General features: G+C 44.2%; 1 protein-coding gene across 1 annotated transcript in view; it reads right to left on the bottom strand.

The window, feature by feature from the left end:
* Positions 1-27,610, bottom strand: part of LAMA3 (laminin subunit alpha 3) — a 240,568-nt gene that overhangs the window by 98,900 nt on the left and 114,058 nt on the right. The window contains exons 21-32 of the mRNA XM_065889461.1: positions 26,964-27,106; positions 23,853-23,950; positions 23,198-23,351; positions 14,862-15,022; positions 11,609-11,717; positions 9,414-9,511; positions 8,385-8,529; positions 6,647-6,773; positions 6,425-6,564; positions 4,802-4,917; positions 3,461-3,672; positions 2,098-2,302 (exon numbers count right to left, since the gene is read on the bottom strand). Coding sequence (XP_065745533.1) covers positions 2,098-2,302; positions 3,461-3,672; positions 4,802-4,917; positions 6,425-6,564; positions 6,647-6,773; positions 8,385-8,529; positions 9,414-9,511; positions 11,609-11,717; positions 14,862-15,022; positions 23,198-23,351; positions 23,853-23,950; positions 26,964-27,106 — 1,708 coding nt within the window. The remainder of the gene's footprint in view (positions 1-2,097; positions 2,303-3,460; positions 3,673-4,801; positions 4,918-6,424; positions 6,565-6,646; positions 6,774-8,384; positions 8,530-9,413; positions 9,512-11,608; positions 11,718-14,861; positions 15,023-23,197; positions 23,352-23,852; positions 23,951-26,963; positions 27,107-27,610) is intronic.

Raw genomic sequence — 27,610 nt, forward strand, 5'->3', positions numbered from 1 at the left:
GAAAAGATACATGCACCCTAATGTTCATAGCAGCACTATTTACAATAGCCAGGACATGGAAGCAACCTAAGCGTCCATCAACAGATGAATGGATAGAGAAGATGTGGTGTATATAATATATGCAATGGAATATTACTCAGCCATAAAAAAGAATGAAATAATGCCTTTTGCCACAACATGGATGGACCTAGAGCGTATCATACTAAGTAAAGTCAGACAGAGAAAGACAAATATTATATGACATCACTTGTATGTGGAATCTAAAAAGAATAGTACTTATTTACGAAACAGAAACAGATTCACAGACATAAAAAACACACTTATGGTTTCCACTGGGGAAGGTGAGAGGGATAAGTTGAGAGTATGGGATTAACAGATGCACACTACCATATATAAAATAGATAAATAACAAGGTCCTACTGTATAGCGCAGGGAATTATATTCAATATCTTGTGATAAACTATAATGGAAAAAAGAGAAAAAATATAGATATATACATATATGTGTATAACCGAACCACTTCCCTGTACACCTGAAACTAACACAACATTGTAAATCAACTATACTTCAAAAAAGAAAAATAGGAAAAAAAGATAAAATAAATAAGCTACAAGGATATACTGTACAGCGCAGTGAATATGGCCAATATTTTATAATAATTATAAACGGAGTATAACTTTTCAAAATTGTGAATCCCTATGTGGTACACCTGAAACTTAGACAACATGTATTGCACATCAACTATACGTCAATTTTTTTTAATTAAAGTTTTAAAAAATTCAAAGGCTAAAAAAAAAAAAGAAAAAGAAAAGAAAGACACAGACACACACAGAGAGGAGAAAGCCATGTGAAGACAGAGACACACAAGGAGAATCCATGAGACGATAGAGGCAGAACCAAGGAATTCCAAGGACTGCCGGCAACACGGGAAGGTAAGAGGCAGGCAGGGAACAGTCTCTCCTAGAGCTTTTAGAAAGAGCAACACCTTGATTTCAGACGTTTAGCCTTTCGAACCATGAAAGAATAAATTTCTGTTGTTTGAATACACCCAGTCTGTGGCCATTTGTCAGCAGCCACGGGAAACGAACACAGCTGCCCTGGAGCTGGAGAAGCAGATGCCTGCCACTCGCAGCTACAGTCCCTCCTGGCTCTCACGCCGGGATCACAGGCATGGACACCTACGTCCTTGTGCTTGGGTGGGGGGGAGGGGGGAGTGCAGGGTGGGGGCAAGCCTCACGCTTTCTCCTGCACAGGTCACACCGGCCTGGATGGCAGAAGCTCTGCTTCAGCTTTCCTGCCACATAACCCCTATCAGATTCTTTCCAGCCTTTTCTTCTAGGAGACTGTTCTTCACCCCCTGTGGCCACTCTCTGGTCCTGCCGAGATCAGGCTGATGACCTGGAGTCACGTGACAACACCCTCTGGTTTCCAATGTGGAGCTGACCTGCTGAGCGAACCTCTTGGCCCCCTGGCATCTGTTTGAGCTGCCGTTTGCCTCTTGTCTCTCAGCAGCTGTGTGCTGGACCTCGGTGGCCCCGGAGGCAGCCCCGCCTCTCAGGTCAGGCTCTCCAGCAGGTACTGCCCACCCTGCCGCCCTACCCAAATGGAGGCCCCCTGTGGAGTCCTCTGCACCGTCTCCGGCTGCCCCATCTGAGTCAGGGCAGCAGGCTCCGGATTTTAGACTTCATCAAGCAACGTCCTTAACAAAACTACCAGCTTACGAGAGTGAAGGTTTGGAGCCCAGACCTCAGTACAAACAAACAGCTGCTCACCACCCGGTGACCAAGGAGATGGAACTGATCACGTAATCACGGACTTATCGCACGCACACGCGGAACGAGGCTGAAGTGGACGGCGAGGCTGCTTGGGCCTCGGGAGACAGCCATCTGCCTACCCAGGCTCTGCCAGGCCACCCGAGCTCGAGGGGACCAGACACTCCACACGCCACGCCCATCCCGGGTGGGAGCACCACCCTGAGGTCAACTCAAGCAGTGTCGGGGCCCATGCGAAGAGGAAAGTAATGGGGACCCGTGTGGGGACAGACAGCGTCTTCCCTTCCCACCGTAGGATGCCACAGGTTAGTCCTCCAGGCCTCACCTGCACTGTCCATGGTCCCTGTCGCACTCCTGGGTGGCAGCCCCGTCGGTGCCCATCCTGGAACAGTTGCAGCCTTCGCAGCCGGCCAGCGGGTGGAAGCTGAAGGAATGTGTCTCACACGCATCACACTGGGGCCTGACCGTGCGGGGCGGGCAAAGGCACATCCCCGTCGTCTCCTCACAAAGGCGCCGGCCGCAGGTGCACGCTGGCCAGGGATGAAGAGACACGGTGAAAGGGTTAGACGCCCCTGACCTCCAACAGGACTGCACCAGGGTTTCCAGAACCTTCCAAGGGGTCTGGGAGAAAGGTCTTGCTTTTCTTCCCTTATGGTACTATTGAGTGTGGTTTATCTGAAAGGCCCCTTTCTTGGGGCCAAGACCGACCACACCCAACGCTCATGGTGGACACAACGTGCAGAAGCTGAGTGAGGCACAGCTGGAGCTACTGACACCAAGGTAGACACCCTAAGGCACCCCTCGACTCCGAGCTGCAGTTACATGTCATTCTAACGTGAGGCCTGTCCTCCGTCAGAGGGTCAGCTCTTCTCAGGCTCCTTGAAGGGCCTCCACGTCACCCCAGTGCACTGAGCCCAAGGTCAGGACAGGATGCAGCAGCAGGGCCCTTGTTAGGCAAAGGCTGGCCTCCATGCGGGGACTCTGCCCCCTTCACGTGGCCTGGGCTGACCCTCGTCTAGGGCTGCAGCACATTTCCTAGATAAAGATCCATGGCCTCCTCATTCAGTGAGGAATATGCCCTGTGACCCTGGCTCTCCTCCCACCTCAGCTGAGCTTTGGTGAGGCTGCAAAAACTGAAGCCTAGGGCTTCCCTGGTGGCGCAGTGGTTGAGAGTCCGCCTGCCGATGAAGGGGACACGGGTTCGTGCCCTGGTGCGGGAAAATCCCACATGCCGTGGAGCGGCTGGGCCCGTGAGCCATGGCCGCTGAGCCTGCGCGTCTGGAGCCTGTGCTCCGCAACGGGAGAGGCCACAACAGTGAGAGGCCCGTGTACCGCAAAAAAAAAGCAAAAAAAAAAAAAAAACTGAAGCCTAACCTATTCCACTAAGAAGAGAACTGAGATGTCCAATATTTTGATGCTTGAGGCTATTTACCTTCACCTGCTTTGCCAAGCGCATGGGTCACGTAGCATGGGAAACATAAATATTTATCTTCTAGAACCTTGCTACTCATAGTGTGGTCCCTAGACCAGCAGCACAGGTATACTCTCACTGGTTACTGGAAATGCAGACTCTCAGGCCTGAGAGTCAGAATCTGCATTTTCACAAGATTCCCAGGTGAGTCTCTAGCACAGTGAAACTCAAGAAACCTGGCCCTAGGTGACCGTGGCTGACCTGAACATGCACTTACGCTTGCAGTGCGGGAATCCGTAGTAGCCCATTTGACAGCGGGTACACTGCCGCCCAATGACATGGGGCCGGCATGGGCACTGCCCGCCCTCTGGGCTGCAGCGATGGCCAATGGCCCCGGCGGGGTGGCACTCACAAGGCAGTGCACCATCATGGTAAAGGGCCACCAGGGACCTGGCAGAATCCTTACAGAATCCAGAGGCTTTCTGGGGGCTGTGGAAACAAAAACTCATGGTGAGATCCTGGGAGGCGTGCCCAGAAACGGTCCCAACCTTCCTCTTCCCACATGCCTCACCAAGCAGTGTTTTGGGGGAGGGGCTCTGGAGTTCGGGAGGAAGTTAGAGAAAACCCCACCCCTGGACTCACAGAGGGTGCCAGCCACCCCTCCTCCCATCCCCATCCACTCCAGGACACATCACAGGATGGTGGGTGGGAACTTTCGGTGGCTGGAATAAAGGGGTGAAAATTCACCTATAGGATGAGTTGTATGGTGTGTGGATTATATCTCAATAAAGTAGTCACCAAAAAATTTACACCTACATGTGTAATGATACACCAATTAGAATAATAATGAGGAGGTGAATTGCCAACATTTACTGAACATGTGTGTTAGAATTTTTGCCTACACCTCACTTAACCTCACAACCACCCAACCAATTAGTCCCTAAGCCCCATTTCACAGATAAGGCAACTGAGGGCCTAGAAATTAGGCAACATTCCCAAGGCCGCAGAAGTGGTTGAGAAGGTACTCAAGCCCATAGCTGTTTGACCTCAGAGCCTTTGCTCTTAATATTTTCTATGCAGGAGGCATCTGGCCCCCGGGAGCCTCAGTTCCTCAGGAAACCTACAAGGGGGCAGGGTGGGTCTGCAGAAAAGAATGGCAGGAGTTGATACTCAGGGCTGTTCTAGGCTCTTAGCATTCAGGGACCCACAGAGGGAAGACGGGGAGGTCCACCCCTCTGTGATGCTCCCCACTCAATCAGAGGGCAAAGGAGAGTGGGACTCAGGGCTCACATGCCTCCCCGCAGAGGAAGCCCTGTGTGGTATCTTAGGAATCTGAGTCAGCTAAGAGGAAACAGGGAAGAGGAAGAGAAACTCCCAAGCAGCCTGTGAAACCCAGCTTGGAGGGTGATCTGTTGAGATCAAAGTTGAGGAGGGAAATCTCGCCCAGATGTGCACAACGGCTGTAGCGTGTCCCGAGGACGCGGGACTCAGTGCCACTCCCTCAGGCTCCCAGAGGAAGAGACAGACCCAAGGGCCACCCCTCCCCGGGCCTCTTGCTCTGGTCGGGAATGTGGGAGAGCTGCATGCCTCCCAGGGCCTTTCCACAAAGGATACTTACTCAATATAAAAACTGTCCCCTCCACAATTGGTGACAAACTCGAATGACTTGTCCACTGATTTTCTGTGAAGGATTTGGTAGTCGTAATTCTCCGCAGGCACCACTAGGACACGGACCTAAAGGGAAGCTGTCGGCATGTCTTTGGATTTCCAACAGCACGGCATACCTACGGCTCTCCATCACTTTCTCTTCGCTAAGATCAACGTTCTTTATTGTTAAGCCCAAGACCAAATGAAACAGGATTTATGAAAAAAGAATCACAAAACAACCCTAAGCCAGTGTTGAAGGCTCAGGCCATGTTTCCATGCAGGAAATGATAACAAGTGGGGGGCAGACCTCCTGGAGCACCTGTTCAGAGAAGCAGCAGCCTCGGGTGCTGGGCGGGGACAGGAGATGTCAGGGGTGAGCAGGACAGCTGTTAGGACAGCCAGGGCCCTGTGTGATCCATGCCCGGGATGACCCTGGATCTCCAGAGGTTGCATTTTGTGTTTTTAAATGTGAGCAAACCGAAATGGCAGGACCAATGGGGAAACTCACATGGTGGCTTGCCCCTGAAATTCATATCCTATCAGATACTCTATTATGAATAATTGTAGCCCCAGTCTTTAAAAATACTGCTCAGTTCTCTGTACCTGTATAAACCAGACTGCGCCAGTAACAAATGCTGCAGGAAATTTCAAACGTCTTCGTCAACTACTCACCAACTTACAGAGTCTACTGCTCTCACGTTATTCAGTTCAATAAACATTGCCAAGTACCTGTGCCAGACGGTGTTCCAGGCACAGGGGATACAAAATGAATAAAGTCAGGCCCCTGTCCCTAGGAAGATGACATCCTCAGAGAGAGAGGAGGCATGAGCAAAAGCTGGAGGGCCACAGAGCAGGCCTGGGCTGTGCTTCCTGGCTCTCCAGGGCTTTACAGGCATTGGGTGACCACGATTCCATCGACCAAGGTAATGAACTGGGTAGGGGATGCCCGGGGCTGGGCTGGTAACAGGCTAAGTTGGAGGGACTTGTAAGCTCTCTGGCTATGGGGATGTGCAGTAGATGGTCCTAGAGCTCAGCAAAGATGAGAAATGAGTTCACAGATGAGGGTGTCATTCTCACAGAGGAGAGAACAGAATCGACAGGCGCAGACGATGTTATTCAAAGAGAAATCTTAGAACAAGGGGGCTCACCGTCGAGCCCGAGGGAACGGCGACATATGGGGATGAAGGGAAAGAGAAATCATTGAAGGAGCAGTGGAGAAAGTGGGGGAAAAAAAAAAAGAGAAAGTAGCTATGGAAGCCAAAAAGAATGAAATTTTCAAGAACAAATGAGTGTTCAATGCTTCAGAGAGAGACCTGTCAGAGGAGATTGAGGAGGGGCTGAAGGAGAGGGCTCCAGGCTCGTGCAGGGAGGTTTTTCTTCCTAGTCACTTCTCTATTATTCTGCTTTCCCTTGATTTTAATTGTCAGAGAAAGACTTTTTTGGGGGTAAAGTTAGCTGCAAAATTTAAACACTTTGCTATAAATCTGGCTTCAGTTCCTAATTATTGTCATGAGCCAAAACTGACGCACAGAGCACAGAGCAGCCAACCAAGGCAATCACGTGAAGAGCAAGCTGAGAAAAAAGCAGAACACACCCAAATTAAGGACTTTCCTTCTGGAACCTTCACGGTCACAGCCACCTCCGGCTCCGAGATGTCAAACTCAACCTGATCTCCGGCGATCACTTGGTCCCGGCAGCCAAGCACATGGGGGCAAAAAGAGGCACGGAAGATGCCTGGGGGCAGAGAGAGGCATTCCTATCGCACCCCTGCCAAGGCAGGTGAGCCCTGCAGCCGGCCCTGCTCCCCGCAGCTCACCTGGCTGCAGCCGCCCTCTGTCCACAGACACCTGCGCCAGGAACGTCGGATGCACTGGTTGATAAAAATGGACCACAATGACGTATCGACCCGGACGCGGTACGAGTCTTCGCAAGGTCACTTGGTTCTGGGTGGGAAAAAAAATATTCCTCAAGCTGCAGAGTTATGAATAATTAGAATTACGGGATATTTTGAGGTTAAAAACCAAAACAACCTCGGTATTTACCCAAGAGAAGTGAAAATCCACATTCACAAAAAACCTTCTCTTGAATGTTTGGAGCAGCTTTATTTGTGATCACAAACACTGGAAACAAACCAAATAACCCTCAGCTGCAGAATGGACAAACCAACTGTGGGACAACCATAAATGATGCTGGAGGGAGGGACATTTGGTAAAATCACTTTGGAAAAACTATGTGTTGGTTTTTACCAGAGTTGAACATATAACTGAGCAACTGCATTCCTAGGTATTTAACAACAGAAAGGCACGCTGTGTGTGCAAAAGGCCCTACAAGAATGTTCCCAGCATTCAAGCACCACTTGTAATAACCGTGTAACAAAGGGTCAGACTCCATTTTTTATGTTTGACGGTTTTCAAGCTCCATCACTCACCTATTGCCTTTTGTCCTACACCTGGACAAGCTAATAAGAAAGCCCAGGTGTTCATCCCTTGGCACATGTGGGAAGTTCTAACCACACAAATTCCAGCCCATGGGAGAGGGAGCCCTCACCCAGACTCCCCCCCCACCCCCTCCTAACCACAACGAAAACCAGATTCAGACCCCAATGCTTGCTCAGGTTTGAGTGTGAGCCCTGCTCTCCCCAGAAAGCCTCACTATGTGAGTAATGTCTTTTCAAACTGCAAAAAAACCCTACAAGAATAACAACCATAGAAGATTATCTTTTAGATGAGAGCTGTGCCTTGGAGGGTGACTGACTAAAGGTCATACACTAATTTTATAGCAGAACCAGGAGTAGAGCTCTATTGCCATGATTTCAATTCATTTCCCCCTACTATTCTAGGTTGCCTTGCCCACATGGGATCTTACGAAATTTTCTCTCCCAAACCCTGTTAATTTCCTATCTTGATGCAATGTGAACTGACACAAGCCATCTCTAGGATCAGAAGGACATAATGGCATCAGAACAAACATTAAGTCCTGCAATTGTGTAGTTTACAGTGAAAAAAAGGTGTATTCCCTTCATACACTTCACCTTTGTGCTCTAGATGATTAATCAATATGTGTTTATTGGGAATGTCCTGCCTACAAGTTGGGGCCGCAAAAAATTTGTTAGAGTTCTAAAAGCGCTCATGTTCTGATCTGGGAAGATAATTAATGACTCAACAACGTTAAGTAGCAGTAGCCCATGAAAATATGACCTATCCTAAGATGGCTCATGAAAAATTGCCAAATGACTATGTAGATAGCGATGCAGGAGGGAAAAGGAGCGTCAGGATGGGGCGGCCACAGACAGGATTAACCGGATGCCTCATGCCTGGGATTCTCCACAGTTGAGAGCAGAGGTGCTCAAACTTTAGGGGCATCCAAATCCCCTGGAGGATTTGTTAAAGCACAGATTCCTGCGCCCCTCTTCAGAGTTTCTAATTCAATAGTTCTGGGGTGACGCCTGCAGATTTGCATTTCTAACAAGTTCCCTGGGGATGGGGACGCTGCTGGTTGGGATCACACTTTGAGAACCACTGGTTTACAAGCAACACACTGAGGGGGAGCCCTACCTGTGGGGCCTTCAAGGTGACTCCAGTAAGAGCGTCAGCAGAAGGTAAAGGGTCCTGGGGCAGGAGAGGGGAAGACCCACCATTCGGAACATCCAAAATTAATGCTGTTGGAGGAGTTTCAGGGACCAAGGAGATACAGGTGGCACTGAAAAAGAGAATACTGAAAAATAACAAAAACCCGAAGAACTGTCCCCCGGTGAAGATACAGAGTCTAAGCATCAAAAGGATCCAGAGAACCACCAGCCTGTGGAGATCTTTATACAAACATACTCAGTGCTCTAGACTGGCCAAGTGTATTCCGGCTGCCCGCTTAATACAATAAGCTAAGACAGAAAAAAAAAAATCTTAATTTTGAAGGAAAGTAAGCTAGATGGAAACTTTTTAAAACTTCCCTCTCTAGGACTAAAATTCATTGTTAAATGAGATCAACGCAATGAAACATTATTATTCACCTCTAAACATCAATGTTGACATAAAACTATACAAAAACCAAGAGAACACATGCCTATCATTTCTTTTAGGCACAGCCAGATTTCATTGTCTTGGTGGTTTCAACCATATGCATAAGATGTCATGACTGTATCCATAAATTATTTTTGAATCTACATCCAAACAACCTTCCCCAAATCCCAAGAATCATTGGTTAGCTAATTCTCATAACATAGTTGTGAGATGGGTCATTATTTTCATGTTTTTTGTAAATGAGGAATCTCAGACATAGAGATTAAAGGATTGGAACAAAGTTGGGTCTTGACGAAGGCTCAGAATAGAACTTCAGAGTAACTGCCCTCAAGGGTGAGGCTTAAACATTTCCCCCAGTTGCTACTGTGTCAGCTTCCTGATATGATGGAATTCTGGAAAGAATGCTGGGATGAATGATTTAGCTCTTTTTTTCTTTTTTTTTAATGCATCACCAGCCTTCAGCACCTTGGCCTGTGATCGTTTCTGAAGTCGAATATAAATCTACAGTCTTAAAAGCATTAAGTATCACTCAGCACAAACAAGGGATAAAGGAAGGAAACACATTACCTTTCATTAACAAATCTCCCATAACTGGCAATGCATTTGACGTGAGGTCTCAAATACTCCACTGAGAATTCTTCAGTGGGTATGATACAAATTTGATGCTGTCGAGCAAATACAAGAAGGTATGTCCCAGTTATCAGCAAAGTCAAGGTTATAGCCAAACACATTCTTTTAAAAAAGCTGTTCAGGTCTTCCCTGGCAGTGCAGTGGTTAAGAATCTGCCTGCCAATGCAGGGGACACAGGTTCAAGCCCTGGTCCAGGAGGATCCCACATGCTGTGGAGCAACTAAGCCCGTGCGCCACAATTACTTAAGCCTGCACACCCACAGCGAGAGAAAAGCCCGCACACAGCAACAAAGACCCAACAACAACAACAAAAAGCTGTTAAGAATTCATCCAGAGGAATTATAACTATTATTGTAAAGCAGTAAAAATCACAGGAGAGCACTCCCTCTGGCATCATTATGTCCAACAAATCCTTTTTACTATTATGCAGGATCACTGACTAAATTGCTCTTGGAATAATTATACGAACAAACAAAATCATGTGAAAGTTCAAAAACAACTCTCTGTCAGTGACTTTTGACAGTTTTTTCTCTCCTGCCTTGGGCTGATGCTGGCTCTTCAGACCCCTTGGCAGGGAGAGGCAGGGATGTGGTGGGCAATCAGGGAGCCTGCTGTTCAGAAAGAGGGCTGCTCCTGCTACAAACAATCCTTCTCAATAGAGGTTGACTTGTATCTCAGGCACATTTGGGCTCTGTTTCCAGAGCTAGTTTCTGAGTCACACAAGAAATTCAGTCATTAACTTAATACCTTTCATTCTAAATCAAAACTATTACCAGCTTGGTCACAAAGCTATTTGGTAACAACAAAATTTTAATTGAACACCTACTATATGCCAGGCACTGAGACGGTGGGATTCTGCAAGACCAAGATGGACACACTCCTGCCTTCACAGAGCTTATTTTCCAGTCAGCCTTGACTCTGAATGACATCTGACTATTTCAAAAAGGGCAAACTTATGCTTAAAAGAAGGATGTTCAGCCCCATTATAATTTCCAAAAATGAAGAGGTTAAGATTCACTTGACTTATTATGTTTAAAAAGAGTCATCATTTTAAAAAGTCTTAAATTTTTATATAGTTTATATAATAATGTTTAAAAACTAAACTCCAGATAGTTCTTAAGAGAAAGCGCAACATTTTTAATACTGTCAAGCATGAATATCTAGAACATATTAGAACAGGTTGGCCTGGCACTTCCCAGAGTGATACATGCTTAATATTAGCAGTATCAGGAAGTTGCTTCATGCTTAGATAATCTTATGTTCCCTGAGATATTTATTGTAAACCTGACCACCCCTTCCTAGCCCAGATCCCACTGCCTCTGTTTATCACAATTCTCAATATTTAAGTCATGCTATTAAAAGGGTATTTAATCTGCCAAAGCTGGCATTTTAACTCTTAATAGTATATATCCGGGTTTCCCTGGTGGCGCAGTGGTTGAGAGTCTGCCTGCCGATGAAGGGGACACGGGTTCGTGCCCCGGTCCAGGAAGATACCACATGCCACGGAGCGGCTGGGCCCGTGAGCCATGGCCGCTGAGCCTGTGCGTCCGGAGCCTGTGCTCCGCAACGGGAGAGGCCACAAGAGTGAGAGGCCCGCGTACCGCAAAAAAAAAAAAAAAAAATAGTATATATCTAATCAATTGAAAATACTCTTCTTGGAATTGAGTAACAATGGTCTGGAAAAAAATACCAGGTGATTACAACCTTGAAAATTCTGAAGAAATCTGCCAAGAAGCTAATAGACATAATAAAATAGTAAAGTGGAAAGAAATAAGCAGTAATTAATGGCATTTCTATACACCAGCAATAATAATAAACTAGGAAATATAACAACAAAAGATAGTTCATTCATAATAGTAACAACAAATACAAATTAATGAAATGGCGTTTTGTGAAATGTGTTCAAATTTGATGACTAAACTTTATTGGATGCTATAGAAAAGGCTCCAACAAATGAAGAGGCAAAACAGATTTCTAGGTGGGAAAATAAACATCATAACACTGGCAATTCTCTGCAGGTTAACTTTATAGATGTAACACAAACCCAACCAAAACTTTAATAAGCTTTTAAAAATATATATGGTTACCAATAAAAATACTTCTAAAATTCAGCGGTCAAAACAGAAGCATACCAGAAGGAATCGGGCCATCCGTGCTTTGAGCCAAACATCTGCATCTTCTAACAGCTCGTACACAGCAAGGCGACTCCTGCTGTCGGTCACAGCGCTCCGGCAGAGGACGCTACAAGAGGAAACAGTTTTCTTAACCTTACTCCCCTGGTCTCCCTCACTTTATGCCCTGTGGGGTTGCTGATTGCGCTTCAGCTTCTCCTGTTGTTAACCAGGTCACTGACAATGAATTTCCCTGGAGGTGGAGTTTAGGAGGGATGCAGCCCATGATCAGTAGGGGAAAAAGAACCTTCCCACTGTGCTCTGAGTTGCACCTCTCAGGGCTGACGGCCTTGCGCACCTTCTCTACCCAGCTTTTTTTTTTTTTTTTTTGTGGTACGCGGGCCTCTCACTGTTGTGGCCTCTCCCGTTGCGGAGCATAGGCTCCGGACGCGGAGGCTCAGCGGCCATGGCTCACGGGCCCAGCCGCTCCGCTGCATGTGGGATCTTCCTGGACCGGGGCATGAACCCGTGTCCCCTGCATCGGCAGGCGGACTCTCAACCACTGCGCCACCAGGGAAGCCCTCCACCCAGCTTTATAATACTTGGTTTGGTCATCTGGAGAAAGAGCCCCAGGGCCAGTAATGTCTAAGACACAGCCTTCTTGGAAATTTACCAATATCATTGGTACTGTTGGAGATTAAAGTTGCCTACTGAACTCACAATGACCATCTCATGCCTCGTCAGTAATGAGGCTGAAAAGCCCCGAGTTTGCCTTTAGAAGCTCAGTCTGTTCCTCCTAGTGCTCCTTCCTCATTCTACCAGTGGTGCTCCTTCCCTCCACGGCATCAGAGGACATACAGAGCTCAGGAACATTTAAAGTAAGATTTTGAACTAGAGAATACAGCCTCGTAGTAAAACCCATAAAGGAAGTATTATGTGAGGAATGCTTCGACTTCATCGTCTAAAGTAGCAACTTTTCAGTCTATAACTATAATTTGGAACTAGAGACATACGAAAAGAAAACGACCATCTCTGCAAAACGTTTGAAATAATTAATGCAATACTTTTGAGGTGAGAATTAAAATGAGATAGTGTATAAAGAGCCATGGTTTGTGGCATACATTAGAAACTCAATAAATAGCTGTTTTCTTTTCCCTTTTGTGCATGTGTGTGGGTGCGAATACATGTGTCAATTAAAATGCATTTCTACTGGATTCAACCATAACTCTGGGAGTTAAATATATCAAGTGATTATATTAAGTGACTCCCTTAGATTGAGTTTTATCCTCTATTCAATTCTTACTAAGAGTAGACTAACAGTAATAACTGGATTGATTGAATCATTAGTGATCAGCTCTCTCATGGAGGGCAGATCAGATTTATCAGAGTTATCACAGCACTATTTTGGAAAGTGGTGTTCCTACGAGCACCACTACTTTTCTGTTGGGATATTGTTTTATAACAACATAGTTAGACCTCACTTGAGAAATGCTGGGAAAGGTTCAAACCTCAGCAGGAGAAGCTGCCATATTGAAAGGGTCTGTCAGTTGAAATAGGTTTTTATGGGTCAAATATTTCCCAATTGCATCGTATTTTTGGACTCTATTACTTGCAGCCTGGTCATTTTCACTTATCCACATGACACGCAAAGTAGAGAAAAAGGAAATATTTTAGACAAGTGAAAAGATACCACGGGACTTCCCTAGGAGTGGTAATTCCTAGTCTAATGCAGTATTGTCTTGGAAATCTAATGATTGAGAACTTTGGTGTTGTCGCCACGTCCAAAGCCTAAATGATCTGCAGAATATCATGTACTTCTCGCCTTAAAACACCATTCAGACAAAGGTCCTGAAACAGTGCTTATGGCTCGCGGAACCCTGGAAGGGTGTTCTTTCTTTCTTTAGTTTTGAAATCACTCCTCTGCTTGGCATAGATAGTCTCAGCCTCTTCTGAGATAGTCAAGAGTCATGGAGGTCATTAAGAATGTTTCCTCCTGCTTGCTGGGCCATCTCCACTTTGTACACTGTGGAGCAGGGATCAAGCCCTGATCTGCAAGGTGGAAGGGGTCAGAGAGCTGAACTGGAGGGTGGGCTTGGATGGATGGAGTATGGAGAAGCCATGCCCTAGGCGCTGTGGCCAACAGTCTCCAGGACTCCGGGGGCGAGTGTACATCCCAGTGGTGGCTGATGTCACCTATAGATGAAACTAGTATTTTCAGAAAATGACAGAACATTCTAGGGAACTTTTCTGGGCCATCTGGTGTTCCTATTAAAAATGCATATATAATTACATTCTTTGTTTCTTTTTTTAAGCATCACCCCAGAGAAAAGGGAAGATTAGATTTTTTAAGGTTTTGAAAAGAAACGTTCACAGTTTATTTTGTAGGGTTGCCAAGAGTGTGATATTAATTTAATAACCGTTTCATCAAGTCTCATAAAATTTTCCATTCTAAGCTACCAAAAGTAACATTTTTCATAAGTTCTTTAATTTGCAAAACAGGGAAAATGTCCAACTACCTCAAGTCATCTTGGGTTTGACAAAAAACACATAAACATAGAGGTTATAAAATGTTCAAGGTCTTGGCCAAGAATTGGGAGGGTTCACTGTAGTTATCACCCCCCTGCCCTCTCAGGAGCCTCTGCCTTCCAGTGCCATTTATTCTACAATTAATTTCATGGGAAACATCCCTTGCACTGATTTTTTAATTAAAGTATACTCTGAACATTTGCATACATCTTTAAACATTACGCAAAGAAAACAATTTTTAATAAACCTTTGTCAGCGCTCTTGGAAGAGATGAACTTTGTCAGAGTGAATCTGAGATTCCTTTGTCAAATTATTTTTCACCTGACGATCAACATTAATGATCCCCAGTTCTGAAGGGCATGCTGTGAAGGCAGGAGTAGTGGAGAATGTGCCAGGCGCCCATGTACTCTACACGGTGTTTGAGGGGAGAGCCCTGAGTTCACTGCCCCCCACAGGGTGACACAGAGTAAAGCAAAAAGGTTGTGCTGCTTCATGTGAATCTGAGACAAAATGGTAAGTAGAACATACAGCTTTTCAAGAAAGTGCAAGCTTTTCAAGGTACTGCCTACGGAGAAGCCTTCTGAAACCACGCTGGGGAAGATGCTGGGTCGCACAACTACCCCCCTGCTGGTTTTCAAGCTCAGCCTCCAAAAGGAAACGACTTTCCAAGTTAGATAAAAACTAAAGTTCCCACAGCTGACCTCCTGCCTGTCCAGTTACAGAGGACTCGCCCAGGCGGGAAGGTTACCTGTATTTGCAGCTGTAGATGTTCACCCGGCCTGCCAGGTCAGCCCCGGGGCCCTGCACGTGCACGTCGGCCTCACACAGCTGGTCTGCTTCCGTGGCATACTCGACCACGACCACGTAGTGGCCGACCCTCGGGACCCGCAGCCGCAGGTGCAGCTCCACCTGTCGGAGAGCCCAAGTGGACAGATGTGAGATGTGCTGGATGCGTTTCCATAGGCAACGGTGAAACTGGGGCTGAGCAGACCCCAGGAAGAGTTTTATATGTCATCAAACTAAGAAATGTGGTCTTATAGGTAGGGATGCCCAATAAAATACAGGACGCTCTGTTAAGTTTGAAATGCAGATAAGTAACACATAATTATAGTTGAACTGCAATTCAAATTTATTGGGGCATCTGGTATTTTTATTGTCTAAATCTGGCGACCCTACTTATAGGGGCCTCTACTCCTTCTACCCATATATTTGCCTTGTTTCCCAAGGCCAAAGATACTCCAAAACTTGAAGTAAAAAGGAATTTCCAATGGGAGATGAAAGGAATGAAAGTACGCCTCGAAGCTCTTTAACTGTTCTTTGATTAAAAAAGAGACTTTTATGAATGCAAATAATGACTTGTATGAATGCAAATAATGTAAAGTGATACACACACCTCTCTCCTGAGATGATGACTAATGATAGCTTGGTTTTCATACTTCCAAACCATTTTCTACATCTGAAAATGCACAATGCACACATATGTACTTTTTTTTTTTAAAGAAAATCTGTAGGCAAACATGGATGCTTTCATACCATCACAGCAGAGCTGAGTAGTTGCGACAGGGTCCATATGGGCCGCAAAACTGAAAATACTTACTACCTGGCCCTCTACAGATAAAGCACACCCACCCCTGACACTGCCTAGTGGTTGGGAGCATGCAGTCTGGAATCACTGTGCCTCCAGCTGTGTGACCTTGAGCAAGTTACTTAACATCTGTATGCTTCAGTATCCCCCTGGGTAAAAATGAGGATAACGTAGTACCCACCTCTGAAGATTACGAGGATTAAGTGAGTTAATATGTGAAGAGCTCTTAAAACTGTATCTGCATGTTGTAAGCACTATATAAACGATGATTATAACTCTGGTTCTTGCTTTTTGCCATGACTTTTTTTTTACTCAGTAGTATTTAGTGTGTCTATATCAGTACATACAGATATACTTCATTTTTCTAATGGCTCCCTACCATTCCACAGTATGAATGTAAAATCATTTATTTAACTAATCCCCTATTGACAGACACTTAGGTTGTCTCTAATTTTTCCTAAAACATATAAGGCTATATGATCATCTAGCTATATCTATGTGTATATCTGAATCTATATTTGTATCTTTATGCTAGTATTTCTGTAAGATTCCTAGAAGTGGAATTAGAATTGCTGGATCAAAGTGTATGTGCATATTTAATGCCTGAGCCAATATTAGAACTACACTCCTTAGCCGTTTAACCCACTTCGGCCCGTAAGCACAGGCCCAGCCAAGCTTCACCACGCTTAATTAAAATCCTCTTGTCCCTTGCCTTCAGGAAATTCACATGTACTGTTCCTTCTGTACAGCTCTGAAGCCCACAGCTGCCATTTTCCACAGTGATTTTTCTATCACTTAAATAATAGAAAGACTTCCCTCAGGGAGAAAATGTGGATTATCCACACCACTTCTCCACTCTGTGTCTTACGGTGAAATATGCCGCTGCCATTGGTCCGTGTGGGGAGGTCGTTGCTAGCATCTCTCCCCTGGGCACCTCCAAACCAGGGCTTGTCTGTCTTCACCCCACCATGGAACACACACAGGCCAATGAGGAGCCTTCTCCCAGGAGTTATCATTGGCTGCCAGTTCTATCATAGCACTCTATTCTCTATTATAAGTTTCTATTACTCTTCCTACTCTGAGTCCTTTGGGTTGATTTTTGGAAGACTTGTTGGAAGGGTTTTGAATGTATTTTTGATGGTAATAATGGGTTCTGACAAGTCAGACAAAAGATGTAAATGATGGAAAACAGAAACCCTACTGTCGCTGCTTGTTATCAGTTATTATCTTTGAAAAAGCGAACTTTAATGAAACCAGTGTCACTCTGGAGGGATCTTTCCCATTTTATGGCACAAAACTGTCTTCACCTAGTTATCGGTGTTTCAGGGTAAAGACGTTAAAGGTGGGTGTATCAAATCTGTTGCTTACACAAAGCTAAGAGGGATAACTAACCTGCCTGATGTCGAAGTAAGGATTCAAAATGATTTGGTCAACATAGACTTATTAAACACCTACTCTATGTCTGCCCACCAGCAAAGTGATGGACATGCAATGGTAAACAAGACAGATCTGGTCTCTGCCCTCAGACAGACTTTAATCAAATAATTAGATAACTGGACAAATGCAATGTGAAATTACATGTATGACAAATGCTCTGAAGAAGGGCTAAGAGGGGTGCCTGAGCTTGTTAGGAAGATGAGGGGGGAGGCGAAGACTTCCCTGAAGAAGCAACAACCAAGCTGAGTGCGGAAGGACGAGGAACAGACAGCCAGACCAAGAGGGGAGGGAAAAGCATTCAGGCACAGGGAACAGCCTACGACATAAAGGGTAGCCTATAATGTACGTCCAAGTGACTGAAGGTTGGCCACAGTGACAAGGAACAGAGAGCAAGAGGAGGTATGATAAAACTGGGAGGTAAAAGGGGCAACCTTAGAGGACATTACAAATTTCTGTCTATCCTACGAGCAATAAGACGCTATTGTAACGTTCCAACTGTGTATGTGGGAGGGTGGGGTGAGAAAGTCAGTGACGATTAGATACTTCTGTCGAAATGAGCATGCTGACGACAGTATGGAGAATGAGCTGGGAGATGCAATAAGCAGAAGCTGATGTGGGCGAGCTAACGGGGAGGTTACAACAGAGATCCTTATGAAAGATGGCGGGGTACTGGGCAAGAAAGATAGATGGAGAGAAGTGGAGATTATGTTTAAACGTTTGGGGAGTACACTCAGGAATGGGTTGGCTTTGGTGGGGGAGAGAATGGAAGAAGTCATACATGACCCTGAGAAACCTGGTTTGTGCATTTAGATGGATGGGGGTGCCATTTACTTAGGTAGGGAACATTAAAACGGAATTTGAGATCCCTCTGAGATATCTAAGAGGTAATGTCAAGAAGGAAGTTGGCTGTGCTACTCTGCATATAAAAGGGGAGGTGTGACTGGACATACCAATTTGGGAGTTATCTGTGTAGAGTTGGTACCTAACATGATAGACATGGAGGAGACTGCTTAGGGAGAGACTACAGTGTAAAAAGACAAGGGCTAAGGGGACTTCCCTGGTGGTCCAGTGGTTGAGAATCCATCTTGCAATGCAGGGGATGCCGGTTCAATTCCTGGTTGGGGAACTAAGATCCCACGTGCCGCGGGGCAACTAAGCCCATGCGCCACAACTAGAGAGCCTGTGTGCCGCGACTACAGAGCCCCCGTGCAGCAATTACAGAGCCCATGTGCCGCAACTAAGACCCGATGCAGCCAAATAAATAAACAAAACAAAACAAAAAAAAGACAAGGGCCAAGACTGAGTCTCAACAAATTCTAACATTTAATGGCTAGACAGATGAGGATAAGCCCGCAAATGATATTTTGAGGAGGCGGCCGGAGAGGCAGGAAGAAACCCAGACTACTCTTAAATTCTGGAGAACAAGGCAAGAGAGTGGTTTTGTTTGTTTGTTTGTTTTTGGCTGCATCGGGTCTTAGTTGTGGCATACAGGCTCTCTAGTTGCAGCATGCGGGCTCTCTAGTTGCTTGCCCCGCAGCACACGGGATCTTCGTTCCCCGATCAGGGATTGAACCGGCGTCCCCTGCAGTTCAAGATGGATTCTCAACCACTGGACCACCAGGGAAGTCCCGAGAGTGTTTTTAAATGGAAGGAGTATTCAACAAGTACTGAAAGCTGCTGAGAAGTTAAACAGATGAAGAGATGAAGACTGAAAACTATCCATGGGATTTAGCAACAAGTGTATCACTGGAAACCTTGGCCAAAACAAAAAAGAAAAAAATGAATGGAGTGGGAGGTGAAAGCCAGTGTGGTGTGATTTGAGGTGTGAGTGGAAGGTAAACAATTAGAAATCGTGAGTCTAGACAATTCTTGGTTTTGAAGGGGTGAAGAGTTATGGAGCAGTGGCTGAAGGATTGTGGGAGGGGGAAGGAGGGTTTTAATCAAAATAGGATAGAATTTAGCATTTTTTAAATGTAGGGTGACTTCCAGTTCAGATGGCTCAGAAATTCACATTTGCTGTACCCCACCTGCTCCAAGACACAGCAACCATGGATAAAATGTTTTAATAGAAAAACAAAAATTATGTTTGGGATTAAAAGTAGACAGATAATGGAACATAAGTAAAAGAAAAACTTCAAATAGCGTGGTTCTCTTGTGCTTCAGGTCTGGAAGCAGGTTGTTGGGGTCAGCAGTTCAGCATATGCAGAGTAAGGAGAATTAAAAATGCTTCATATGAGACAGTGGTCAGATCCAGGCTCATTTCTTGAAGCCAAAGGATGAGGGTTCCTTCAAATCATGAAAAGCTGGAAAAAATTGCTGAAAATCTGCCACCTGGGTTTCAGCTTTATAAAAATCTGTGGAATTTGGGAACCGAAGATCAAAGATGAGGCCTCATGACCAAGAACTGAGTTAAGCACCCACTGGCTCAGTGTCTGAATCTGTACTACACCCAGTATCACAATAATAGAGGTTGGCACATCATAATGCCTCGCTCTGGGCTAAGGGTACAGAGGACCAGACAGACACTGCAAAACTCCTAGGCTGAGATGGATGTGGAGAAAGACAGATAAAAAAGAACCTCTCATTCAAAGTAAGCCAATAAGCAAACAAAATAAGCCTCCACAACATAAAGAAATCTAACGTTAAGAAAGACAGGCAGGGCTTCCCTGGTGGCGCAGTGGTTGAGAGTCCGCCTGCCGATGCAGGGGACACGGGTTCGTGCCCCCGTCTGGGAAGATCCCACATGCCGCGGAGCGGCTGGGCCCGTGAGCCATGGCCGCTGAGCCTGCGCGTCCGGAGCCTGTGCTCCGCAACGGGAGAGGCCACAACAGTGAGAGGCCCGTGTACCACAAAAAAAAAAAAAAAAAAAAAAAAAAAAAGAAAAGAAAAAGAAAGACAGGCAACAATATCATCAACTGAAGATGAGTTCACTTCAGATGAAATGAACTTTATGAAACAGTCTGACAAAGGCTTTAAAATAAGTATACTGGTCCCTTATCTGGAACCCCCCAAATCTGAAAAGGAAATCCTGTTTTTGTAACTCATTTGATGGCAAAACCTAACCTAACCCTAACCAGGCAGCACGTGATGGCAAAATCTGACCTGAACTGATATAAGTCCATGTATACAGTCTTCATCTATCTCCCTTGGCGTGCCTACTCATGCTTTTCATTGGAGAAATATCAACCTGTTTGATTACAAGGTGCTGTCCCAGACCCCACTATAGATGTTATGCATGTGTGTATCATTTAATCTTTTTAATATCTTAAAAATTCTGAAATCTGAAATATACCTTGCTCCAAGGGTGTTCAGATATTCAAAAAGATCAATAGAGTAACTCCTCTTTGAAAAGCAAATGAAGCTATGAAATAAAAATTGGCAGCGGAGAAACAAGAAAAAGTAAATATGAGAAAGAGCCAATGAGAAATTTTTTGAGACTAAAAGTACAAATTACATGGAATTGGTAGGCTGAATAAAATCTAGACTGGAGATAGTGAAACAGAGCATTCATGTATTCTAACAGAGTCATCCAGAAAGCATCACAAACAGCCAAAGAGATATAAAACTATGAAAGAGCAGTCTGGAGACAGATTGAGAGGCTCCAACATTCTTTCAGTCTGACTTTCAGAAAAGAAGATCTAAGGACAAGCAGCAAAGTAATATCTGTAGAGATACTAACTGATAATTTCCCAGGATGAAAGACATGACTCTTCATATTGAAAGTGCACTTTGAGTATTAAACTAACAAACAAAAATAAATCTGCATCTAAACATATTGTAATAAAACTTCAGAATATCACAAATAGAAGTCCATCTTAGAACTTATGGTTAAACATACTGGATTTAGCACACATATTTATTGATCCTCCCTCTCAGAAATCCACAAAAATAAGAGTAAATATGGTTTGAATCGTAAACCCACAAAGAAAAGAGAATTGAGAAGAGGAAAAGAACAGACCAGAGAATACAAAAGTTTGGAAGCTAGAAAGCAAATGGATGTTAACTAATTGAACAGACCAAAGAAAGTTGGAACGTGTGTGTGTGTGTGTGTGTGTGTGTGTGTGTGTGTGTGTGTGTGTGTAGGGTTAAGTTGGGGTTGGGGTTGGAAAAAAATCTAGGAAATCTCCCAAAACATAAAACTAGATAAAGAGATTGGAAAGGTGGATGAAAGATAAAGAAATAAATTATCAAAGAAATAACTCAAGAAAGTTTCCCAGAGAAGTTTCTAGGCTAAAAGGGTCTGCTGAGAGCCCAGCACACTGGCTGAAACTACCTATATCAAGGCACATCCTTATGAAATTTCAGAATACAAAAAAATAAAAAGATGATGCCAAAAGGTTTAGGAAAGGAAAGCAGGTTGCATCCAAAGAACTGGGAATCAGGTACCACAGGTGCTGGATTAGGCTACCTCTAGAAGAAGTGAGTCCACCATCAATTTAAGTATTCAACAGAGGATAAATGAATAAATATCTGACAAGGATAATGCAGAAAGGATTCTTTCACAGGAAGGGAAATCAGATGATTCTTAAGACCTCTTTTAACTCTATTTGTCTCTGAGTTTTAGCACAGTGATCTACTAATGCTGTGTAATAGAGCTTTCTGTGATGGCAAAACATTCTGTAATCTGTGCTGTCCAATAGGGTGACGACTAGACATATATGATCATTGAGCACTTGAAATGTGATTAGTGCAACCACGGAACTGAATTTTTAGCTTTACTTAAGATTAATTAATTTAAATGTATATAGACACATGGGCTAGCGGCTACTGCATCAGACAGCACAAGTCTGTAAGCACTCAGATAAAACAGTAAAAGTGACCGTTAAAGAAAACTGGACAGCCCAGGGCTTGGTTTTGTGCATCGTGCAAATAGAATAGCTCAGTGTTGTGGCTCTGGGCTAAGTCAGAGGTAGGGACAGCTCCTGATAAATCATCAGCATCACTTCTTGGAGATCAGCCCTTCCCAACTGTACCTCCCCGCTGTGTGGGGAACACACACACACACGCACGCACACTCACACACACACACACACACACACACACGTTTGTATATATGCGTAGGCAGATATATGCATCTGTGTACACACAGAGCATGGGTAGGGAGAGAGACAGTGGACTGAATATTAGAATGGAGAGGAAGTAAGATCGCTTCGTTTTTCTTTATGCATGTTGTTTTACTTTTTATCACAAGTATATATTTTTGTAAAATAAAAACTCAAAATAAAATGAAGACTAAATTTAAGAAATATCCTTAAAATCCTGTAACTTCTACCTTGAAAATGTTAGGAATGTAGTTTACAAAAAGGTACACATCTAAATGGTCAGTGAGAGTACCATATGTATTTTCATTTAATCCCCCAGATAAACATTTTCCTCAAGGGTACGAAACAGAGAACATTGTAGAAAGTAAGGAATGGAAATATTGTGGAGGAAGTTTTCTTTTCAGTGTCTTCGTTTTGAGGTAATGAGCTCTAATTGTTGATACACTATACTTCTAACTCAATCTTAAAACAGTGTAGTCTTAAATTGTTTTGAGGCTCAGAGAACTCCCGGAAGAAAAGTAATGCCAAGATCTGTACTAACCGGTCCTCTGAGCCATGAAGGAGGTCCCTTTGGGAGTAGCAGTTCCAGATTATGAGCTCAAGGAATTCAGCTGCTACAAATCACCTAGCCTGAGGTGATGAGCAGTCAGGGAGCATTGTATCCTTTTAGGGTAAGCTGTGTAATTTCTGGAAGCCTTGTAGAGAGATCTTGCCCTGAATCAGACAGAACAGGATGCCCCCTTATCAGCCCAGAGGATCAAAAGGAAAGGATTCTGTGGTCGTCCATGTTCCCCACCACATCTACTGCAGAATGTGCTCAGAGACTAGCCCTCTCATGGTTCAGTGGGCTGGACCACCCAGCCCCAGCCTGAATCAGAGAACTCAGCACACCTTTAATTAACACCTCTGAGGAAGTTTTCCAGGCTCCCCTGAATGTGAGAAGCAATTGCAGCCACGGGTTTTCAGCAGACGGACTGGGAAGTAATAATAGTTTTGACAGTAAAGAAAAGGTTGCCCCACCTCTCTCCCACTGAGGTCCGCCATGACTGGGTGTTCAGGGATGGGCTGCCTCACTGCCAAGGGTCTTGGCTCCCCGTCAAGCAGGAAGTGTCTGGCCTCAGAAGCCAGGGCACAGGGGAATCGGGTCACTGGCAAGTGCTGGTAAAGCAAGCAACTTCAACAACAACAATAAAATACGACAGTTACGACCGAGAACAGAACACAGAACATCACGGTGCATCCCCGGGGCTCTTATCCTTTCCGTCTTTCATTCATTCACTCATCATTCTTCAACAAACTCTTACTAAGTGCTTACTACAGGAATCGGATGGTCCATTGTCATCTGCACGAGGAGTGGGAGAAGCAAAGGTCCGCAAACCTAGATACCATTTTAAGCTCTTCCCCTCACCGGATGCATGACCCTGAGGGTATTACTTGGGCATGCGTCGCCACTTCCTCATGCGAGAGGGTGAGTCACTCTTAGGCACCAGAAACTGCGTGCAAAGTACTTTGTGAGTCTTACACGAAAGACAGTCACTGCCACACAGAAAAAACACAATTAAGGAATTAACCAGAGCACTCTGTTCAGTCGTGACCCTGAAGCCTATTGAGAATCCTTGCACCCAAGGTTCCTGAGTTAGAGGCCCCCGACAGTGCACCTGCTGCCCATACTAACTTCTCTCGGGGCGGGCCTACGTCGGCGCACGGCTCTGTGACCGGCAGCTGCAGTGAGAGAGCTTCATAGTAGTCCCTGGGGAGCAGTACCAGGTAGTCCTAGGAAATAAAGACCGAAAGGACGATTACTCATTAGCAGGGCGGCCGTACGTTAGTAATAAAAGAGCTACACATACTAGCTAAACTAATAATAACCAAGTGAAGCACTCTAGTTACACTGTGCGCATCAACTGCTTTGTTCTGCCCCCCGATTCACCGGAACACACAAAGCAACCTCTCACAGGAGCTTCAAGCATTGGAGATAAGCGCCTTAGGCAAACATTTTTATTTTCAAATCTCAGGGGAAGTTTTACCGGTTCTTCTGGGTTGTTAATAAATTCAGAAATAAAGACAATAATAACCTGTCAATTGATGAGACATTCCTTTGACAGGTTGGTTGTCTTCATCCCTATAGAACCCTGAGTTGTAGGTCATGTATTCTGGCTTTTTATTCCCACACCAGAGTAACGCTCTCCAGGCTTCGTGTAAAAAAGTGATGCTTTGCGATCCTGGTAAATCATAGCCTGAAACTGGCCCACTGCCTGCCCTAGGTCAGGACAGGAAGAACATTTTCCACTGAGGGTGCCACGTGGATCCCACAGCGGGAATTCAGAAGCAGCTCTTCCGGAAAGGGCAGAGTTTGGGCTTCTGCAAATCCTGGCATCACTGACTATCTGCCGAGGGAAGAAGGGAGGGAATCTTTGCCACAATGGTGAGAGACTTGTACACGGGCCATGAGGCTTTTGTCTCTTCACAGCCCACAATATGTCTACAGCAGACAGGAGGAGAATGTACAGGAGAGGAAAAGTAGGGGCTCAGCGGGCTTCTATCTGAGTGGGGTTTAATTTAATTAAAAAAAAATTTTAATTGAAGTATAGTTGATTTACAGTGTTGTGTTAGTCGCTGGTGTACAGCAAAGTGATTCAGATGTGTATTGATACATTCTTTTTCATGTTCTTTTCCATTATGGTTTACTACAAGATACTGAATATGGTTCCCTGTGCTATACAGTAGGACCTTGTTGTTTATCTGTTTTACATACTGTAGCTTGTATCTGCTAATCCCAAACTCCTAATTTATCCCTCCCCCACCCCCTTTCCCCTTTGGTGACCATAAATTTTTCTATGTCTGTGAGTCTGTTTCTCTTTTGTAAATAAGTTCCTTTGTATCATATTTTAGATTCCACACATAAGTGATACCATATGGTATTTGTCTTTCTCTTTCCAACTTACTTCACTTAGTCTGATAATCTCTAGGTCCATCTGTGTTGCTGCAAATGGCATTATTTCATTCTTTTTATGCCCGAGTAGTATTCCATTGAAAAAAAAAAAATATGTGTGTGTGTGTGTGTGTGTGTGTGTATATATATATATATATATACACCACATCTTCTTTATCCATACATCTGTTAACGGACATTTAGGTTCCTTCCATGTCCTGGCTATTGTAAATAATGCTGTTAGGAACATTGGGGTGCATGTATCTTTTCAAATTAGAGTTTTCTCTGGATATATGCCCAGGAGTGGAATTTCTGGATCATATGGCAACTCTATTTTTGGTTTTTTAAGGAACCTCCATACTGTTTTCCATAGTGGCTGCATCAATTTACATTCCAACCAACAGAGTACAAGGGTTCCCTTTTCTCCACACCCTTTTCAGCATTTGTTATTTGTAGACTTTTTAATGATGGCCATTCTGATCGGTGTGAGGTGATACCTCATTATAGTTTTGATTTACATTTCTCTAATATTAATTTTTAAATGGCTATTGCTCTATTAGTAAGCTTCCTTTGGTTGGGACCATATCTCCTCATTACTTTATGGTCCCAAAGATCCTAAAACAGTAAAGGTTGATAATAAGTGCTCAATAAAATAATTTTAGAGAAAATGAGATCATAATATGGAAGCATACATATGAATTATGACACAACTGCAGTGGCTAAAGGTCATAAGACTCTTCCATGCCTATGCAGTAACTTTTACCATGAACTTCTTCTTTCCATTAGTCCAGCTTTGTGCCCTGTTACTGGACTCAATGGAATTTTCCTCTTCCTCATGTCTAATATCTGTGAAACATTCAGAAACTTTAGTAAAGCAACAAACCTTTCTACCAAGAAGTGCAAGAAAAATTGGGACTGAATGAACAGCTGAAGCCTTCACATTATAAGATCTCAGACTTGGAAAGGACCTACATGGATAAGCACGGTCTCTACTGTATGGGGCAGACTTGGAGTTAAGGGACTTGCCTGAGATCTGCTCATTTAGCCAATCAAAAGAGTTGTGCCAGAAGGAAAAGCTTTCTGCTTTCCACTCTGAGTGCGTGAAACCAAGTACTGCCAAAGACTATTTTGAAAAGACCTTGCTATAAGCGAAAGCAGACATCAAAGAGGGGTATCTGAAATAGCAGGTTTCATCCCTACAACTCCCCTGGCCACTCTGCCTATTCTATTAATGTGTGAGGACAGAGCCCTTCCCCTGATGAAGAGTTCTTCGTCCAAGAAGAGTTCTTCATCTGAGTGAAGTTCTTCATCAAGAGTCCAAGAGTTCTTCATCTGTTTGATGATGCTACTGCCACAGTCAAGGCAGAAGGAGGCAGGAAGCAGGTCACAGAGAGGCACTGGCTCTTCATCTCTCCCTTCGCTTTTCACCACCAAGAACTTCACTCATGTTAGGGTCTTCTCTTCCTCTAGCTCCTTCTGATTCATTGTGCACAGTTCCCAGAGAGGTTAATTTTTTTCTTACCGCCCTTCTGATTCATGATGAAAAATCCCAAAGAAACTTTTGAAAGGCTGGGACATACACTCATAAAGGTTGTGCATTTATTTTAATATCTTTGAGTCATTCTGAGTAAAAAATTTCTTTTTTTTTAGCCCGTGAGAAGCTGGCTGGAAGAATATAAAAGCTATTTTAAGTTGGCTCCTATGTCATTATGTCATGTGAGGGCAAATGTCACCATAGGTTCCTGTGTCTAAAAGGGAACCAGCTATGATTTTTCTATCTTCTGGTCACTGTGGGTCACTGTGGATGGACCATCTCTAAGAGGGGAAGAATCTCCCCTCAGAATCATCTCTTACCAGGAGGACTCCTTCCGCCTGAATACAAGCGATCCATGCTCCTGGTACAATTGAAAATGGATCTGCAAAACCATTTCCGGGTACGGTGACAAAGGCCGGCTCCTTACTCGGCTGGAAGATGGTCTCTTTGCTTTGAGCAGCATCTATCAGAAATAAAAAGAATTGCTTAGGGCATTTTTCTAGCAGCCAGTGTACTGATTTTAGATACTCAGCTTTGAACATTCAGTTGACATCTTAAAAGGTTTCAGATAGTTTACTGATCATATGAACTGATCAGATTTACTGATCTTATTTTCAACAATTGCATGAATGCATGTATCTATGTATAAAATAGACTAGAAAGTTATCACTGATAAGATGTTAGCAGTGGCTATCTATGCTGGGATTGTAATCTTTAAATTTATTAAGTATATTAAGACATGTAAACTGCTTAGAAAAGTTCTTTGCACATAGTAAGTATTCAGTATATTACATTAGATATTAAACTATTTTTTTCCTTTTTTGTTTATATATAATTAAAAAATTTTTAATTTCTGTTGAAGAACAGGCATTCATTTTGAAATAAGAAAAAGTTTCGGTTTCCTCTTGTTTTCAAGATGCAATGTTTTCTTCTGCATTAAACAGAGGACCTTCTGTAGAAGGTTCAG

This window comes from Phocoena phocoena, chromosome 13, assembly GCF_963924675.1.
Source record: "Phocoena phocoena chromosome 13, mPhoPho1.1, whole genome shotgun sequence".
In the NCBI taxonomy this organism is placed as follows: Eukaryota; Metazoa; Chordata; class Mammalia; order Artiodactyla; family Phocoenidae; genus Phocoena; species Phocoena phocoena.